At 43.8% G+C, this 19,798-nt stretch overlaps 1 protein-coding gene across 1 annotated transcript; it reads right to left on the bottom strand.

The window, feature by feature from the left end:
• Window positions 1–1,775: 1,775 nt before the first annotated feature.
• LOC132404482 (uncharacterized) lies at window positions 1,776–4,974 on the bottom strand. Its single transcript, XM_059988638.1, has 3 exons — window positions 4,723–4,974; window positions 3,708–3,929; window positions 1,776–1,971 (listed from the first exon to the last, which is right to left on the bottom strand). Exons 1-3 carry the CDS (start codon window positions 4,956–4,958, stop codon window positions 1,776–1,778), a joined length of 654 nt encoding a protein of 217 aa, XP_059844621.1. The 5' UTR covers window positions 4,959–4,974.
• Between the last annotated feature and the right edge of the window lie 14,824 nt (window positions 4,975–19,798).

The following is a 19,798-nucleotide window of genomic DNA, read 5'->3' as shown; positions in this document are numbered from 1 at the left end:
TGAGCTTTGTAGTTAATGTTAGTGATGATTATGTCAAAATTGAGACTCATCTAAAACTTCAGCATGCAAAAGGATTTTATAAATTTCTATCAGCCTTGAAAACATTTTGGATTTTATATTATTCAATGTCTGTTTTTTTTTTGGGAAATTCACAAAAATTCTTGTTTTTGTGTGAGGTGAAGTTGGGGGAGGGAAAACAGTAATCATAGTTCAATGACTTTCCAATAGTAATCTGAAGTCCTGATGAAATCTCATTGATTTGAAAGATTTCTCTCTGTGCAGATGCTACCTGATCTGCTGAATATTTCTAACTTTTTCCATTTTATTTCGGATTTCCAGAATCTGAAGACATTTACGGTAAAACAAATGGAACTGTCTTTGTAAAGTTGGCTGTTTGGATATCTCAGGTGAGTTAATCAATTACCTTATGCCCAAATCCTGAGAAGAAGAATTCAGATTTGCAACATTTTCCCAATACACACAAACCTGATGCAAAATGTATTATCAAAGTAGGTCTTAACAAAAAGGGTATCATCTATAGCATATGGAAACTGTACTGCCATTAAAATATGTTATATCTGATCCAGGAACTAACTTTGCTGACCTGATTTTACCCTAACCCTGTTGCAAGGGAAGGACTGGGGACAAATCCAAGTGCAGGACACGGGCATGGAGACAGGGTCAATAGGTGCTAGCACAGTCACAAACGTAAAACAGATAACCAGGGGAGTCTTGACTCGAAGACAAGGTTTTCGTAGAATCTCTAGAGAATGGAGCAGAGCTTAGAGATAACAGTCCTAAGGGATCAGGAAACAAGGCTAACATGCACTCGAATCAACCAACGAACTGGCGACCCGTGGCTGTGATGCCAGAGCTCTTATCCTCTATTCTCTGACGGGAACCAGGTGTACTGTAATTAATTGAACTAGCAGCAATTGGGAATCAGACGACGGGAATTAAGGCACAATCAAGGAGATAGGAGCGAGATAGGGAATAGCCAGGCGGGACGATGATAGTACCTCCCCCCCCCCCACAGGATTATCCAGGTGATCCTCCAGGCTTGTCCAGATGGTCCCGATGGAAGTCACGGATGAGGGAGAGGTCCAGCATGAAGGAGTGGGGAATCCAGGAACGGTCCTCTGGGCCATATCCTTTTGACCAGATATTGGAGGCCCCTGCCCCGACAACGCACCTCCAGTAACCGCCGGACGGTGTACACCGGGTGGTTGTCGATGATTCAGGCGGGTGGAGGGGGTTCGTTTGGAGGGCACAAAGGCTGACGGAAACTGGTTTTAATTGGGAAATGTGAAATGTAGGGTGGATATGCATAGACTTGGGTAGTTTAAGTGAAACTGCTGTGGGGTTAATGATACTTTCAACCTCAAAAGGTCCCAGGAAGCGACGGGTGAGCTTCCTGGGCTCATTTTTGAGAGGAATGCCTTTGGATGAGAGCCACATCTTCTGCCCAGGTCGATACTCAGGTGCCAGAGTCCGACGTTGATGGGCAGTCCTCTGATTGAGGTCTGCTGAACAGGGCAGGGCTGTGCGTATCTCTTCCCAGACCTTGCAGCACCGGCTGATATAGGCCTGAACAGACGGCATCGCAATCTTCTCTTCTTGTGCAGGAAACAGCAGGGGTTGGTACCCCAGAGAGCATCCTTAAAGAGATCTTCCAGTGGCGGTACAGACCAGAGAGTTGTGGGCGCACTCTACCCATGCAAGGTGGTCCCTCCAGGTAGACAGGTGGTTGGCTGTTATGCAACGTAGCGCTGCCTCTAAATCCTGGTTGACTCTTTCTGTTTGCCCATTCGTCTGTGGATGGAGGCCAGATGACAGGCTAACAGAGGCACCCAGGGCTTGACAAAAGGACTTCCAGACTTGTGAAATGAATTGGGGACCCTGATCGGAGATGATATCTGCAGGAATTCCGTGGAGGTGGAAGACGTGGCAGACGAGAAGGTCTGCGATCTCCTGAGCAGAAGGGAGTTTAGGGAGGGCTGCAAAGTGCACAGCATTGGAGAAAAGGTCCACCACGGTGAGTGCGGTGGTGTTTCCATGTGAAGGGGGTAGTCTCGTGATGAAATCTAGGGTTATGTGCGAGCAAGGATGACTAGGGACAGGTAGGGGACATCCAGCAGGTGGCTGGTGGGAGGCTTTTCTGCAGGCACAGATGGAACATACAGAGACATAGGAACGGGTACCTGCCTCCATGAAAGGCCACCAAAAGTGTCTTTTCAGGAGGGACAGTGTCAGACAGAAAGACATACTTTACTAATCCCGAGGGAAACTGGGTTTCATTACAGTTGCACCAACCAAGAATAGTGCAGAAATATAGCAATGTAAAACCATAAATAATTAAATAATAATAAGTTAATCATGCCAAGTGGAAATAAGTCCAGGACCAGCCTATTGGCTCAGGGTGTCTGACACTCTGAGGGAGGAGTTGTAAAGTTTGATGGCCACAGACAGGAATGACTTCCTATGATGCTCAGTGTTACATCTCGGTGGAATGAGTCTCTGGCTGAATACACTCCTGTGCCTAACCAGTACATTATGGAGCGGATGGGAGTCATTGCCAAAGATGGCATGCAACTTGGACGGCATCCTCTTTTCAGACACCACCGTCAGAGAGTCCAGTTCCACCACAACATCACTGGCCTCACAAATGAGTTTGTTGATTCTGTTGGTGTCTGCTACCCTCAAACTGCTGCCCCAGCACACAACAGCAAACATGATAGCACTGGCCACCACAGCCTCGTAGAACATCCTCAGCATCGTCCGGCAGATGTTAAAGGACCTCATTCTCCTCAGGAAACAGAGATGGCTCTGACCCTTCTTGTAGACAGCCTCAGTGTTCTTTGACCAGTCCAGTTTATTGTCAATTCGTATCCCCAGGTATTTGTAATCCTCCACCATGTCCACACTGACCCCTCGTCCGATCACTCCCAGGGTGGCAGGCGAACCGAGATGTATGCCCCCACTAGAGAACCAAGACCTGATGGAATCGGGCACGAAAAGGCGATTGGCAGGTCTGTTGCCGGGGTCAGGGTCATCACGTTGGGCCTCTTTTACTATGGACTCTATTTCCCAGCTGAGGGCTGCCACCATACAGGATGGTGGGAGTATAGTCTCCGGGCTGGAAGTGCCCTCCTTGGAATAGTATGGGTGAGAGAGCGCATCAAGTTTCCCGTTCTCAGACCCTGGACAGTAGCTGAGAGTAGACTCGAATCAGCCAAAAAATAATGCCCAATGGCGGGAGTGCAAGTATTTGGCGGTCTGGATATATCCAAGATTCTTATGATCGGTCCAGACGATAAACGGGTGTTCTGCCCCCTCCGGCCAGTACTCCATTCCTCCAACACTAGCTTGACCTCCAGTGCCTCCCGGTTCCCCATGTCATAATTTCGTTCAGCGGGGGACAGCAAAATGCAAGAAAAGAAGGAATTAAGCTTCTGGTCAGAATTTGAACGTTGGGACAGAACTGCTCCCACCCCAGAGTCAGAGGCATCGACCTCCACAATGAATTGACGGAGGGGTCCGGTTGGACCAGGATGGGAGCAGACATGAAATGCCTCTTCAATTCAGTGAATGCCGAGTTGGCCTCAAAGTCCCAAAGAAAGGTGTTGTAGGGGAGGTAAGTTGGGTAAGGGTAAGTTGACACCACCCAACTGTAATCCCTGATAAAATGGCAATAGAAGTTCGTATACCTGAGAAAACGCTGAAGTTGCTTGCGGGTCAGGGGTCTGGGCCATTCCGCTACTGCCCGGATCTTCTCAGGATCTGCTCTCACTTGCCCACTCTCAATGATATAGCCCAAGAAGCTGACTGAGGGGGCGTGGAATTCACACTTCTCTACCTTCACGAATAACTTGTTTTCCCATAGTCTTCGTAGGACTTGACAGACATGATGAATGTGTTTCTGGAGGTTGCTGGAGAATATTAAGATGTCATCAAGGTAGACAAACACAAAACAGTTAATAAAGTCTCTCAGCACATCATTAATCAGGGCTTGAAAAACAGCGGGGGCATTGGTGAGGCCAAACAGCATAAGCAGGTATTTAAAGTGATCTAGTGGGGTATTAAATGCCATCTTCCACTCACCTCCCTCCCCAATTCTGACTCGGTGGTAAGCGCTTCGAAAGTACAACGTTGAGAAGATGGAGGCTCCATGAAGTGGTTCAAACACTGAGTTTATGAGGAGCAGTTTTTAACAGTTATGTTGTTAAGGCCTCAGTAATCAATACAGGGACATAGCAACCCATCCTTTTTCTCCACAAAGAAGAACCTTGCACCCACCGGGAAGGAGAAGGGTTGAATAACGTTCGCCACGAGGGACTCACTGATGTATTTCTCCATGGCTTCTCTCTCAGGTCAGGACAAGTTATACAGGTGACTGGTGGGTAAAGAGGCCCCAGGGAGAAGGTCAATTGTGCAATCGCATAGGTGGTGTGGAGGCAGGAAAAGAGCCCGTTGTTTGCTGAATACCTGTCCCAGGTCATGATATTCTGGTGGAACTCTGGACAAGTCGAGGGGTTCCAGGACAGGTGAGGTCTCAATAGCCTCCCTAGGGGACAGAGCCAATAGCAGATAGGTGGCATGGCAAAATGGACTCTAGATGACTATCCTCCCAGTGGACCAGTGGATGTGGGGATTGTGGTGGTTCAACCAGGGCTATCCTAGAACTATAGGGGCTTGAGGAGAATGGATTAGACTAAATTGTACCTGCTCTTGATGTTTCCAGACAGAATCGAGGTCAGAGGTGGTGTACAGTGGGTAACCCGAGCCAGAAGTCTTCGGTCCAGCGCCCGGGCCTCCAGAGGGGTACTTAATGGTTCCTGGGGAATTCCGGCCTGGGAGGCTATGTCCTTTTCCAACAGATCTCCCTTGGCACTGGAGTCCACCAAGGAGGATAGAGGCAGAGACTTTTGGTGGTAGTTCACAGTAGTTTGGATCTGCATCCAGGTCTGGGGGACTGAAGGGAGTGTTGTCGGACTCACCAGAACGGTCGGAGCAGGAGCTCTGTGAGGAGCGGAAGGGAGAGAGAGGTTAGGGCTGGTTGAAGATAATAAAACAGGCCGGGGGGGGGGGGGGGGTGACCCAAGGAGTTGGGCGACCAGTTTTCTCTCTCTGATACTCTCGAAGTCGGTTATCTAAACTGGTGTCTAGTGAGACCAAAGAGTCCAAGCTGTTAGCGTCATCCCTCGACACCAATTCGTCTTTTATCTTGTCACAGAGACCCTGTTGAAATACCTCCTGTAGCGCCTTGTCATTCCACCCTGAGGCGGCCGCTAACGTTTGCAACTCTATGGAGTATTCGGCTACACTTCATGAGCCCTGATGGAAAGTCAGTAAGCACTTAGTGGCATCCTTACCCCAAAAGGAATGTTCAAAGATCTTTCTCATTTCGGAAACGAAGGTGGAGAAAGAAGAACAGGTCTCTGTCTGGCTGTCCCAGATCACGGTGGCCCATGCTAAGGCATCCCCTCACAATAACCCCAAGATGTACGCTATCTTCGATCTGTCGGTGGTGTACGTACATGGCTGCTGCTCAAAAACCAAGGAGCATTGCAGTAAGAAAGTCCGGCATTTCTCTAGGTTCCCAGCATAGGGTTCTGGTCTGGGTACATGCAGATCTCTTGGTGTTTTCATCACAGGCAGTGTGAGTTGTTCAGACTGGGTTCTTGGAAGGGACAAAGTAAAGAGAGCAGATATCCGGTCAACCTGCTCAGTGACCTTCTTTACATTCTCCGACAGAGCATGGTTTTCCATGACCTCTCTGAACAGTTGATCATGGAAGCCCGGTAGGGAGCCCTGGCTGGGGAGGGCCTGTTGTAGGAGGTTCTTGTCTGCTGGGTTCACTCTTAGCCAGTTCATTCTGTTGCAAGGGAGGGACTGGGGACGAACCCAAGTGCAGGACACAGGCACGGACACAGGGTCGAGAGATGCTAGCACAGTCACAAACGTGGAAGTGATAACCAGGGGAGTCTAGACTCGAAACGAGGTTTTCGTAGAATCTCTACAGAATGGAGCTGAGCTTAGAACTAACAGTCCTAAGGGATCAGGAAACAAGGTTAACACTCACTGGAATTGACAAACGAACTGGCGACCCGTGGCTGTGACGCCAGAGTTCTTATCCTCTATTCCCTGATGGGAACCAGGTGTGCTGTAATTAATTGAACTAGCAGCAATTGGGGAATCAGATGATGGGAATTAAGGCACAATCAAGGAGATAGGAGCGAGATAGGGAATAGCCAGGCAGGACCATGACAAATCCTTTACATTAGACTACAAGATCTAGAAACATTGGAGCAGAATTAGACCATTCAACCCATTGAGTCTGCTTCAGCATTCCAGCAGAGCTGATTTATTATCCACCTCTACCCCATTCTTCTGCCTCCTCACTAGTAACCTTTTACACTCCAGTTAATCTAGGACCTATCTACATCTGCCTTAAATAAACCAAGACTTGGCCTGCACAGCCATTTGTGGGAATAAATTCCATAGATTCACCACCTCTGGTGAAAGAAATTTTCTTCATCTCTGTTTTAAATTAACTTCGCTCATTTCTGAGACTGTGCCCTTGGATCCCGCAGCCGCCATTATAGAAAACATCCTCTCCACATCTACTTTATCCAGACCTTCAAATATTTGATTGGTTGCAATGAGATTCTTCCTCATTCTTCTAAACTCCAGCGAGTATAGGCCCAAAGTGATCAAATGAGCTATATAATATGTTAACCTTTTCATTCCCATGAACTTCTACTGGACCCTCTTCAATGTCAGCACATCTTTTCCCAGATAATGTATCCAAACTTGCTCACAATACTCCAGGTACATATGACCAATACCTTTTAAATCGTCAGCATTACATCTTTCTTTTTACATTCTAGTTCTCTTGAAATGAATGCTAACATTGTACTTGCCTTTCTTACAAGCGACTCAACTTGCAAGTTAACCTTTAGGAAATTCTGCATGAGGACTCCCAAGACCCTCTGTACCTCTGATTTTTGAAATTCTATGCTTAATAAAATCCTAACATTCACAGATTTTAACTTAGTATTTGGTCAATTGTCAATATCAATTATTACTTGTGGCAATGAGTTCTAAAGTTATGCTTTGCACGTAGAAATAATTCTTCAGTTTTGCCTAACTTTCAATTATGAGGTTATGCCTAGAAGTAAGGATGTTACAACCTGTGCAGGTAGTTAAGGTCTGAAAAGCGTCCACAGAGCTATGCTGTCAATCAACATGCAGGATGACTTTTAAGTCGGTGTTGAAGTTTAAAACACCATGCTTCAGCTAAAGACTCTTTTAGCCTGACATGCATTAAGCTCTATGAAGCACTCTTTCTCCAAACATTACCAAGGGCATTCAAAGAGCTTTGTTGCTGCTTGATTTATAAAGACTATTCTTAGATATACTGTTAGTGCTTTCCATGTTAGTTTAAAAAGCCTGCTCTCCTGCATCCTACACACGAGTGACCCTGGCTCAGCTCCAGTGAGAAATGCCAGTGGTTCAGATTGTAAACTATAGTTACGTTGAAAGGTAGGAATGAGCCACTATTCATTGCTGTTGACCACAGTATTCTCTGAAAGGAAAATTAAGTTTTGGAGGAAGTGTCCTTATTCTACCATTTTCTAAATTAATCAGTCAATGACATATCTGTGCTGAAATTTCAGTCCTCTACCAAACATGGCCCAAATGATCTGAAGCGACACTGGCTATTCATGTTGGGTTCCATAACACATATTAACCTTCATTTTAGCATTCTCAGCAAGAGGAGAAGTTTCCTGCCTTAGTAATGGAACAGCAAGAGTGGAACATTGTGATGTTTGTGCTCTGAGCTTCTCTGAACTAATCTATATATTCCATCCTCCACAACTTGCTGTAATTTCATTGATTATGTTATTGTAAAAGGTTAAGTTTTAGAGATCATAATAGCTTATATATTCAGTGTTTGCACCCTCATTTGAATGCAGCATACTGCATCTGTCCTGCAAGGAGAAATCTTCTTCAGTACTGTCACAGTTTCTGTTAATTATTAACATTTTGTGGCATCATAAAAACATTGTATGCAGAGAGCAAATGACACATTTAAATGAAATAACTTATATTTTGCATAGAATTTTTTTTGATTGATCTCATTTGATATCACCAGCATAAAGCAGGGGCTTGACACACCTTAAGCGATAAGCTTAATACAGTTATATTCAGCATGAGCCACATAACCTGCAAAGTCAAAGCTTCTCACATTTGCTATTAAGAAGCATTTACTGAGGCAATGATAATTTGAGAGGTATTTGTATGCCATGTTAGTAATGAACTTCAGTAGACTCTGGTTGCAGGCAAGATCCCGAATAGCATTGCAGATGACACATGAGCTGAGAATCTGCAGTCAACAAACAGCAGAATGTAGCAGCAGTGAGCTGACTAGATCCATTTACACGACTTTGTAGCTAGAATAGGAAATTGTTGTTGATTGGGGAAGGGTCGATCTAACTAAGAATTTAAAAAAAAATTGGTGACGTAGAAATCAATGTGCATGTAAAAATAAGTTGGAATGGAATACAATTTCAATTATTTTACACCACTCCTGAATTCTGGTTACAATGGTGAATGTGCCAGTTAGTTGTACGACATCTATGGCAAATGCATGAAAAATGATGTCATACCCTGTGATACCCAAATTTCAACATAGCTCAGGAAATTAGATCATGTCCTGAGAATTACCTGCTGCTGGACACGTTCAGAGCGAGCATTATTTTAATAATATTGCTCCCTTTGAAATTCCCAGCTTGGGTCTGTATTTTGACTTGGATGTATTTCCTGACTTATCAGTTCTAAGGCTTGAAATTTTACTTGGAAAGGTCTCCGTTTTTTATCAGAAACATGAGAAATTCTACAAATGCTGGAAATCCAAAGCAACACACACAAAATGCTGGAGGAACTCAGCAGCACAGGCAGCAGCAATGGAAATAATAAACAGTCGACATTTCGGGAGGAGACCCTTCCTGTGGATTGGAAAGGAAGAGAGAAGGTGCTGGAATAAAAAGATGAGAGGAGGGGAAGGAGCAAGCAGAACAAATGCTACATCTGCCCCTACACTTCCTCCCTCACTGTCATTCAGGGCGCCAAACAGTCCTTCCACGTGAGGCAACACTTCACTTGTGAGTCTGTTGGGGTCATCTATTGTATCGGCCAGCTGCTGATGCAATGGCATCAGCGCCAGACTCCAGAGCGAAGGCTCCCGAGTTCAAATCCAAGTCAGGCCACCCCCAAGCACGCTTTCCATCCATGCTGGGTTGAGCGTCGAGCTAGACACTCGAACTCGTAAAAAAAAGGGTCAAGTCAGGAACATTCATATCCAATTAATCCGAAAGGAGACCAATCCTGACACCACACGCCAGACTAGAATGGCTGACTGTCTGGTGTGACATGACAAAAAATAAATCTATTGTATCCAGTGCTTCCGGTATGGCCTACTGTATATTAGTGAGGCCCGACATAGATTGGGAGACTGCTTCGCCTAGCACCTACACTCCATCTGTGAGAAAAAGCGGGATGTCCCAGTGGCCACCCATTTTAATTCCACTTGCCATTCCCATTTTGACATGTCAGTCCATAGTCTCAGGTTGGAGGAGCAACATCTTATATTCCATCTGGGTAGGATCCAACTTGATGGTATAAACATCAATTTCTTGAACTTCTAGTAATGCCCCCCCACCCTTCACCATTCCCCATTCCCATTTCCCTCTCTCACCTTATCTCCATACCAACCCCATCACCTCCATATGCTGGTCCTCCCACTTTTCTTTGTCCCCCAGAAATCGATCAGGGTCCTCCCAAACCAGAAACTCTGGATCAATAACTCCGTGTGAGCAGCACTTACAACGTGACAGCGAGATAACATCGCTGGCAAGCAACTAGAGCTCAAGAAAAGCAGCAATGATCTGCGCAAAGCTATCAAGGTTGCAAAACAACAATATAGGGACAAGATTGAGTCAAAAATTCACAATGAATAGCACATATGACTTGTGGCGAGGGCTGCATACCACTGCAGACTTCAAAGCCAGACGTAGTGGTGCCGCCGACATCATGGCCTCTCTCCCAGATGAGCTCAATCGATTTTATGTTCTGTTCGATGTTGCTAACCCTCAGCTTTGGAGGAAAGACACCGCTACAAACTGCGACCTGGTCAACTCAGAGGCTCAGGTACGCAGATGTTTCCAATGAGTGGACAGTCACAAGGTTGCGGGACCAGAGGGCATCCCAGGACGAGTACTCAGAATATGCACAGCACAATTGGCAGGTGTGTTCACTGACATTTTTAATCTCTCCCTCTCCTGCTTCAAATTATCCACAATTGTTCCTCTACCGAAAATGACCAAGGTAACATGCCTGAACAACTGACACCCTGTCGCACTTACATCAATAATAAGCAAATGCTTTGAGAGGCTGGTCAAGGATTACATCTGCTGCTTGCTAGCACCCAAACTGGACCCCCTACAATTTGCCTACCGACACAACCGATTGACAGATGACACAATAGCCTCAGCACTACACACCGTCCTTGCACACCTGGAGAGGAGAGATGCTTATGAGAGAATACTGTTCTTGGACTACAGTTCAGCATTCAACATCATAGTTCCATCCAGGCTCGACAAGAAGCTCAGAGACCTCGGCCTTGACCTGCCTTGTGCAGCTGGATCCTGGACTTCCTGTCAGATTGCCTGCAGGTTTTAAGAGTGGGCACCCACACTTCCAAACCTCTGAATCTCAATGCAGAAGCCCCTCAGGGTTGCGTACTGAGTCCCCTCCTTTACTCCCTATATACCCATGACTATCGCCACCCAGAGCTCCAACCTGCTAATTAAATTTACCGACAACACTACATTGATTGGCTTTATCTCAAACAATAACGAAGCAGCCTATAGGGAAGAATTCATCACCCTGACACCCTCAATGTTGCAAAAACAGAGGAACTGGTCGTGGATTACAGGAGAAATGGAGACAGGCTAACCCCTATTGACATCAATGGATCTGTTTTTAAAAGGGTGAACAGCTTTAAGTTCCTCGTCATCCACATCACTGAGGACCTCACGTGGTCTGTACACACCAGATGTGTAGTGGAAAAGGCACAACAGCACTTCTTTCACCTCAGACAGTTGAGGAAGTTTGGTATGGACCCCCATATCCTAAGAACTTTCTACAGGGGCACAATTGAGAGCATCCTTACTGGCTGTTTCACTGCCTGGTATGGAAACTGTACCTCCCTCAATCCCAGGATTCTGCAGAGAGTGGTGCGGACAGCCCAGCACATCTGTAGTTGTGAGCTTTCCATGATTCAGGACATTTACAAGGACAGGTGTGTAAAAAGGGCCGGTAGGATCATTAGGGACCCAAGTCACACCAACCACAATCTATTCCAGCTGCAACCATCTGGGAAACGATACCACAGCGTAAAAGCCAGGACCAACAGGCTCCGGGACAGCTTCTTCCACCAGGCCATCAGACTAAAGAATTCACGCTAATTTGAGTGTACTCTATATTACACTGACTGTTCTATTTATTATAAATTACTATGATTGCACATTGCACATTCAGATGGAAACATAATGTAAAGATTTTCACTCTTCATTTATGTGAAGGATGTAAGGAATAGTCAATTCAATTCTGTCCTCTCCTATCAGATTATCCCCTACTCACCTTCATGAATCAACTTCCCAGCTCTTTACTTCACTCCTCCCCCTTCCAGTTTCACATATCTCCTTCTGTTTCTTCCTCCCTTCACCCAACCTTCTTATTCTGACTCCTCATCTTTTTTTTATCCAGTCCTAATGAAGGGTCTCGGCCCAAAATGTCAACTGTACTCTTCTCCATAGATGCTGCCTGGCCTGCTGAGTTCCTCCTGCATTTTGTGTGTGTTGTTGGGAGGGGAAGCAGGATAGCTACAGGTGACAGGTGAAGTCAGGTGGGTAGGAAAGATAACGAGCTGGAGAGGAAGGAATGTGATAGGAGAGGAGAGGAGAAAGGGAAGGAGGATTGGAGCTGGGAGAGGCGATAGGCAGGTGGAAGAGGTAAAAAGCCAAAGTGGGGAATGGAAGAAGAGAGGAGGGGAAGGGAAATATTCTTTTTAACTAGTAGGAGAAATTGATATCCATGCCTTCAGGTTGGAGGCTACTCAGTCGGAATACAAGGTGTTGCTCCCTCACCCTGAGGGTGGCTTCATTGTAGTACAACAGGAGGCCATGGACAGACATGTTGAAACAAGAATGGGAATCAGAATTAAAACTTTTGACCACCAGGAATTTCTGCTTGTGGTGGATGGAGTGGAGGTGCTCATCAAAGTGGTTCCCAATTCAAAGGTTCAAAGGTTAATTTATTATCAAAGTGTTACAACTCTGAAATTCTTCTTCTCCGAGTAGCAATGAAACAACGAAAGAAAAGATAGACAGCACGATTGTCAACCCCAAAATCCCCCCTCCCCACACAAAAGCCAACAAAAACAGAACAGATACTTCAACCCCCAAACAACAAGAAAGATTCAGTGATTTTCTAAACACAAAATAGAAAAGAACTGTAAGACCAAAAAAAGTCGATTTATGATGGATCTGACCAGCGCAGAGGAGGCCAGATCAGGAGCGCTGGATACAATACACGACTCGAGCAGATTCGCCTCATCTGGAAGGAAGTGTAAAGGAAAGATCTTGGACAAACGTCTCATCTGGCCCGTGGTTTCATTCTAGTGAAGCCGAATTTGTTGAGCCTGCATAGAAAGTAAGTCCAGTTACGTACAGTTAATTGTTTTGGTGTTTTTACTTGACTGAAATAATTTTAGTTATCTTACGTGTTATAAGGAAGCTTACACAAATCAGAAAAACTTTCCTCCACATATGCAGATTTTTAATGTTTTAAATACATTCAATGCCAGAGATATTTAAAAGTCTTTCAATACCAAGTGACACAGGTATCCAACTGTTGAGTGCTTGCTGCTACTCGGAGTCCCCTCCACTAAACAAAAGGTAAGATTACCCAATACTCTGCATCCAAATCTGGACCCATTCGTAGAGTCTGATGTGAAGGCATCTCAGCCTTTGGGAGCCAGGCCCAGGATGATTCAGCCCGCTATGTCTGAGTGAAAACTAACGTTCTTCAACAGGGAAGAGCAATATGTCATCCTGCCATTCTCCCTCAACCGACAATCATCACCAAATGATTAGTTTTGATTTGTTTTTTTTCCCAGGGTGCATTACACAGACTGATTGCCCTATGGGTCTATACATCACATCATTTGAGAATTAATCAACTGGTTAAAAAGTATTTTTGAACTATTGATAGCATGATAAAGTGTTAACTTATATAATCTTTCTTAAAAGGACCGAGCACATATTGTAGCTGAACCATTGCAGTTTGTTTAAAATGCGGTCAATCGATTTGCTAAGTGCTCTTAGCAATATTGATTTTACGTTTTCAGCTAAATTTTGAGTTGTCTAATTCTTTCAAGATGAATTCTTTTATATTCATCTGAATTTTAAAAACAATAACTTGACTTACAAATGTAACATTGTAAAATGTTATTTTAGCTGCTTTTTAGTTTCAAAAGTAACATTTAGATAATATTAAGTATTGTTGATTGGTTCTTAATCTTAAAGAAAAATATTAGAAAGCATTTGATTGGATATAACCCCATAAATAGTATTACTAATATCGGAAATTTGAACTCTGACTTTAAATCAAATCTGTGTCAAAGCAGAAGAGAAATCTGTATGTGTTAATCGCAGATATAAATTCAAAGTCATGTCTATTGCCGTTTGCACATGTACATGTATGCTCAGGTGCAATGAAAAACAGACTTGCAGCAGTATTACAGGCTCACCACATCATATAAGCTGCAATCACAAGAAAAATGTAAACATAAACATAAATTATACCCAATTGTTACAAGAAAGAACTCAATTTGAACAAAAAATGTTGTTAAGCTGAAGTCTTAAGAGTTTTGCCAGTTGGTTCAAGAACCAGATGATTGAAGGGAAGTACCTGTACTTGAACCTGCTGGTGTAGCACTTCAGCGTCTGTGCCTCCGGCCTGATGGTAGCTGCAAAAAGATGCATGGCCAAGAGTGTGGGGAACTTTGATGATAGAAGTTGCCTCCTGAATACCAGATACAGTATTACCAATGGTAGGGAGGGGTATGCCATGATGCACTGGGAAGAGTTCATTACATCCTACAGCTTCTTACATTCAAACTGCCAGAGCAGTCTATGATGGCACCAGTCTGAATACCTTCAACAGTACATCTGTAGAAGTTTGTCAGAGTGCTCAGTAACCAACCTAGTTTGAGCCTTTGACTTCAGCTTGATTAGATCGTTGTTTCCAGTCTGGGCTATGACAGGATAGCCGTCTTGATGCACCATCAATAACTCTCGGAGACTGGAAGTGAACGATAGGCTTTTATTAAGATCAAAAGAGAGCACGACATGTCGAAGACTGAGGGAGGAGCAGTGCCCCAATCGCCTTTATACAGGGGTCTGTGGGAGGAGCCATAGGAGTAGTCAGCAGGGGGCATGTCCAGACAGGTATACATAGTTTACCACAGGTCTGTGGGCTGATAATGTTATTTACCAGCCATTATAACTAAATAGAGTGAATGTCTGATGATCCACTATCTGACTATTTAAAAATCCCAGTGGCTTGGCAATGTACTCAACAGGAAGACTGCTGCCATGTTCTCTTCCACTTTCCAAAGATGAGGTTTATGCAATCTCTTCTCTATTCCCGTGCCACCAGTTCCCATGTTACCTTCCACTCTCCTGCAGAGCAGATTCTGCACACACTTCCATATCCAATGCTCTTGTTATTTATCTGACCTTGCTAACCACACCTTGAAAAGTACCTGCTTCTGCTTTGTACTCTCTTAAGAATGATTAGAGCATTACTTCCACTGCTCACTTTAAACTTGCTAGGTTCCCTGAAAAACGTATAACAAAAGCAAAAGAATTAACTTTGTGTTGGAGTAGTAATCCAATAGTCCAGAAAATCTGCCGGCATGGCACCACTAAAGTTTTGAGCATGCTGGATTAATAGAGTTCTACTGTAAATCTCTTGAGCAATGAAATGATCCCAAACTAGCTGCTGCTCTGGTAATGACGAGTCTACTTTCATAATCTCCACTTTTAATGGTACAGAAAGAGATTATGAACTTCCACATCAATCTCAAATATGCATTTTATCAAAGTCTGCGATTAATCAGATTGTTTGTGTACAACTCGAAGGATGCATGGAAATGGGCCCAAACCTTTGGTATTGTATCCATCTTGTGTAAGATGTACACATACATACATTACACATTACATACAAATGTGTAATGAAGCCACAGAAGATTTCTATCACCCAACATAATATGAATTCCAAAATGTTTTGCTAGTTCCATCCAGAAGAATACTTGGACTACTTGTAGGAAATAGGAAAATGTGTGTAAATCTGTCTTGTGCTGACTATTATTGATAAGAAGTAGCAACCAGCCATCAGGGATCTCCAATGCCCTTGAAATATGAACTGTTAATGAAGCCTGCAGATGCATGCTCAATACTTTGTAAATGTTCTTGCTATCTGTTTCGGGGACGCATTGGTAATCATTTTCCAATGTTCTATAGATTCAGGAACAGTTCCTGCTGATTGGAGGGTGGCTAATGTTGTCCCACTTTTCAAGAAAGGAGGGAGAGAGGGAATTATAGACCAGTTAGCCTGACGTCAGTGGCGGGAAAGATGCTGGAGTCAATTATAAAAGAAGAAATTATGACACATTTGCATAGTAGTAAAAGTATCAGTCTGAGTCAGCATGGATTTATGAAGGGAAAATCATGCTTGACTAATCTTCTGGAGTTTTTTGAGGATGTAACTATGAAAATGGACAAGGGAGAGCCAGTGGATGTAGTGTACCTGGATTTCCAGAAAGCTTTTGATGAAGTCCCACATAGGAGATTAGTGGGCAAAATTAGGGCACATAGTATTGGGGGCAGAGTACTGACATGGATTGAAAATTGGCTGGCTGACAGGAAACAAAGAGTAGCGATTAACGGGTCCCTTTCGGAATGGCAGGCTGTGACCAGTGGGGTACCCGCAAAGTTCAGTGCTGGGACCGCAGCTGTTTACAATATACATTAATGATTTAGATGAAGGGATTAAAAGTAACATTAGCAAATTTGCTGATGACACAAAGCTGGGTGGCAGTGTGATATGTCAGGAGGATGTTATGAGAATGCAGGGTGACTTGGACAGGTTGGGTGAGTGGGAAAATGTTTGGCAGATGCAGTTTAATGTGGATAAATGTGAGGTTATCCACTTTGGTGGCAAGAACAGGAAGGCAGATTACTATCTAAATGGAGTCAAGTTAGGAAAAGGGGAAATGCAACGAGATCTAGGTGTTCTTGTACATCAGTCAATGAAAGCAAGCATGCAGGTACAGCAGGCAGTGAAGAAAGCTAATGGCATGCTGGCCTTTATAACACGAGGAATTGAGTATAGGAGTAAAGAGGTCCTTCTGCAGCTGTACAGGGCCCTGGTGAGACCCCACCTGGAGTATTGTGTGCAGTTTTGGTCTCCAAATTTGAGGAAGGACATTCTTGCTATTGAGGGAGTGCAGCGTAGGTTCACAAGTTTAATTCCCAGAATGACGGGACTGTCATATGTTGAAAGATTGGAGCGACTGGGCTTGTATACACTGGAATTTAGAAGGATGAGAGGGGATCTGATTGAAACATATAAAATTATTAAGGGATTGGACATGCTGGAGGCAGGAAGCATGTTCCTGTTGATGGGTGAGTCCAGAACTTGAGGCCACAGTTTAAGAATAAGGGGTAGGCCATTTAGAACAGAGATGCAGAAAAACTTTTTCACCCAGAGAGTGGTGGATATGTGGAATGCTCTGCCCCAGAAGGCAGTGGAGGCCAAGTCTCTGGATGATTTCAAGAGAGAGTTAGATAGAGCTCTTATAGATAGCGGGGTCAAGGGATATGGGGAGAGGGCAGGAATGGGGTACTGATTGTGTATGATCAGCCATGATCACAGTGAATGGTGGTGCTGGCTAGAAGGGCCAAATGGCCCACTCCTGCACTTACTGTCTATTGTCTGGTTGCTTTCAACACAAAGCCCAATAATTGCAATCATTACGACCAAGGAAATCTTTACTGAATGGGATTGATTAATTTTTGGATTTATTTTCTTCAAAGAGGCAGACCTTTGTTTTAATGAATTACCGAGCATATCTATAAGTATAATGTATGTTTTTGTTTTCCTATTTGTTTTCTAAGCTTGCTCTGCAGTACTGGTGCATGGAACATTAAAAGGTTTGTTTCTGAACCTTTGCTGCTAAACAAAGATTCTGCAAGCTGCTTTCAACTGCTTCAGAAAGTTCTGATGATGCTTGGTGTCTGCCATGCAGCCTCAACTCTAGGGTTCACTACAACATCCATCCTTCACGATGCAGGCAGATTTAGAGAAGGGTCAGGAGCAGGAAAAGAGGAAATGGCAGGGAGACATTTCATGGTTGCATTAAAAGAGAAAGAAAATCAGCAAGTGTCCTTCTACCAAACTGCATTTCTCTCATGATAGCATCTTGGAAGAATTCAACAGAATTATTGCACTGGAATTGGAGCACATGGTGCTCCTTTTTATTGGCAAATCACCACTTGTTCCATTTGTGCATTATCTAATACACTTGTGTTGACATCCTGCTCTCCATGAAACTGAACTAGGAACTTCTAGATGCCTTTCTGACATTTTTCATAGTTAACTGTTAGTTAAACAAGGGGCACTGAAGAAAAGGGTCTTCACTGAGGTGTGTAACTGGTGAATTTTCAGTGGTTTTCTTTGATTTAACATGATTGTAGGGTCTCATTCTTATATAGTTAATGCTACAGTGCTCATACAAGCTACACCCTTATCCTTGTTATATGCGTGTGGATTCACAGTTATGCGAGAAGCACTGCTTTCCCGCCAATACAAGTCACGTGCACATGCCTCACAGTCTCACTGGTGGGACGAGAAGCACCGCTTTCCCGCTAATACAAGTCAGGAGCGCATGCCTCACAGTCTCATTCCCACCAGTCTCGTGTTGGTTTTGGCAAGGTGTGGATGTGCGAACTTGCGCTCTTAAACTTTTATTGGATTTACCTACGGTGCAGTGATTTTGTGCTTGAAATATTTAACTATGCCTCCTAAGCATCCGATGTCAAGTCCTGGGTCATCAGCCAAGCAGCTAAAAACCGCTCTAACACTTGAAAAAAAAGTTGGAAATTATAAACGGCGCAGCATCAGCTGAAGGTAACACAGCTCTGGGACGCTACTGCCGGGAACAGAATCTTGCCTTTAAAGTTCTTTTGTTGCTTGACAATGTGCCAGCCCATCCTAAACATTTGGACAGCATTCATCCTAATGGAACAGTGCATTTCCTGCCACCTAACACAACATCGCTGATTCAGCCACTCGACCAAGATGTGATCCATATTCAAGGCGTATATTTTTTATGGTGAACTATCTCTCAGATGCTACAAGCAATAGATGATTTTGAAAATCCCGGGAGTTTACCAACAGTGAGGGAATGGTGGAAGTCGGAACACTTGGCACAAATGGCGATGAACATGGACCCAAGTTGAGAATGGAGTCAGCGTTTCAGTCATTCCCTGCCGTCAACTCTTCTTCCCTACAAATTTATGCTGAAAAACAAAATGCTGCCAAGCAAACAACCCTCGCCACTTTCTTCAAACTGGTGTCATCTCCTGCTGCCAGCAGTTTTTCTGTGAGTCTTCCTTCACCCTTTGCTGTGCTTGATATGATCCCAACACCACAACAACCATTCATCTCCCAAAGCGAATGCACCTGTCACTGTTGATGAGTACTGTACACCCTACTATGTTAACTTTCAATGATTTATTATGTTGAATATTACCTTAAGTTGATGAAATATAATACAAATGTTGCCTTGTGGTACTGCTTTTGCGCTGTATTGGTACAAAAATGTGAATAAATTACAGAAAAAAGCATGTTTAGGAAGCCCTGTGGAATGTATCCCTATTTTCTCCATTTAAATAATTATTCACATTATGCATTTTCACATTATGCGTCGACTACGAGGAATGTATCCCCTGCAGACAATGAGGATAGGGTGTAAATTCCTTCTCAGTCCATTGCCATGCTTCACAGTAATGTGGGGCCATCCTTGTGAATTTTTAATGTTTGCATGTTAAAGCAATTAACCACACAAATTATAGGTACAAATCCATTTCCATAAAATCCTAAAAAACATAACTGTATTTCAGATGAATGGCAGAAATATAGAGTCATTGAGCATAGAATGAGGACCATTGGACTGATGAGACCACACCTACAATCAGACATCCATTTACACTAATCAAATAGTAATTCCATTTTATTCTCTTCACTTTCCCATTAATTCATCACTAGATTCAATACCTTGGATCTAGGGACAATTTACAGTGGACAATTTCTTGGACCTATCAATCTTCATGTCTTTGGGATGTAGGAGGAAACCTGTGGACTTGGAAGAAACCCAAGTGGTTTCAGGGAGAAAGTGTGAACACCACACAGGTTAAGACCAAGATGCATCAATAGAACTCATGAGAACAGAACTGTGCGTGCTCCATCACCATGTAATTTTTTTCATTATATAACATATTTGGAATTTTGTGTGACAACAGTGGTTTTAATACACATTTCTGCAGTTAGAGCAATGCTTCTTTTGTCATTATGTCCAACAGAGATCCCTTTGGATTAGTCTAAT

The sequence above is a fragment of the Hypanus sabinus genome, chromosome 14, assembly GCF_030144855.1.
Source record: "Hypanus sabinus isolate sHypSab1 chromosome 14, sHypSab1.hap1, whole genome shotgun sequence".
Taxonomy (NCBI): Eukaryota; Metazoa; Chordata; class Chondrichthyes; order Myliobatiformes; family Dasyatidae; genus Hypanus; species Hypanus sabinus.
This window is presented reverse-complemented; position numbering and strand designations above follow the sequence as displayed.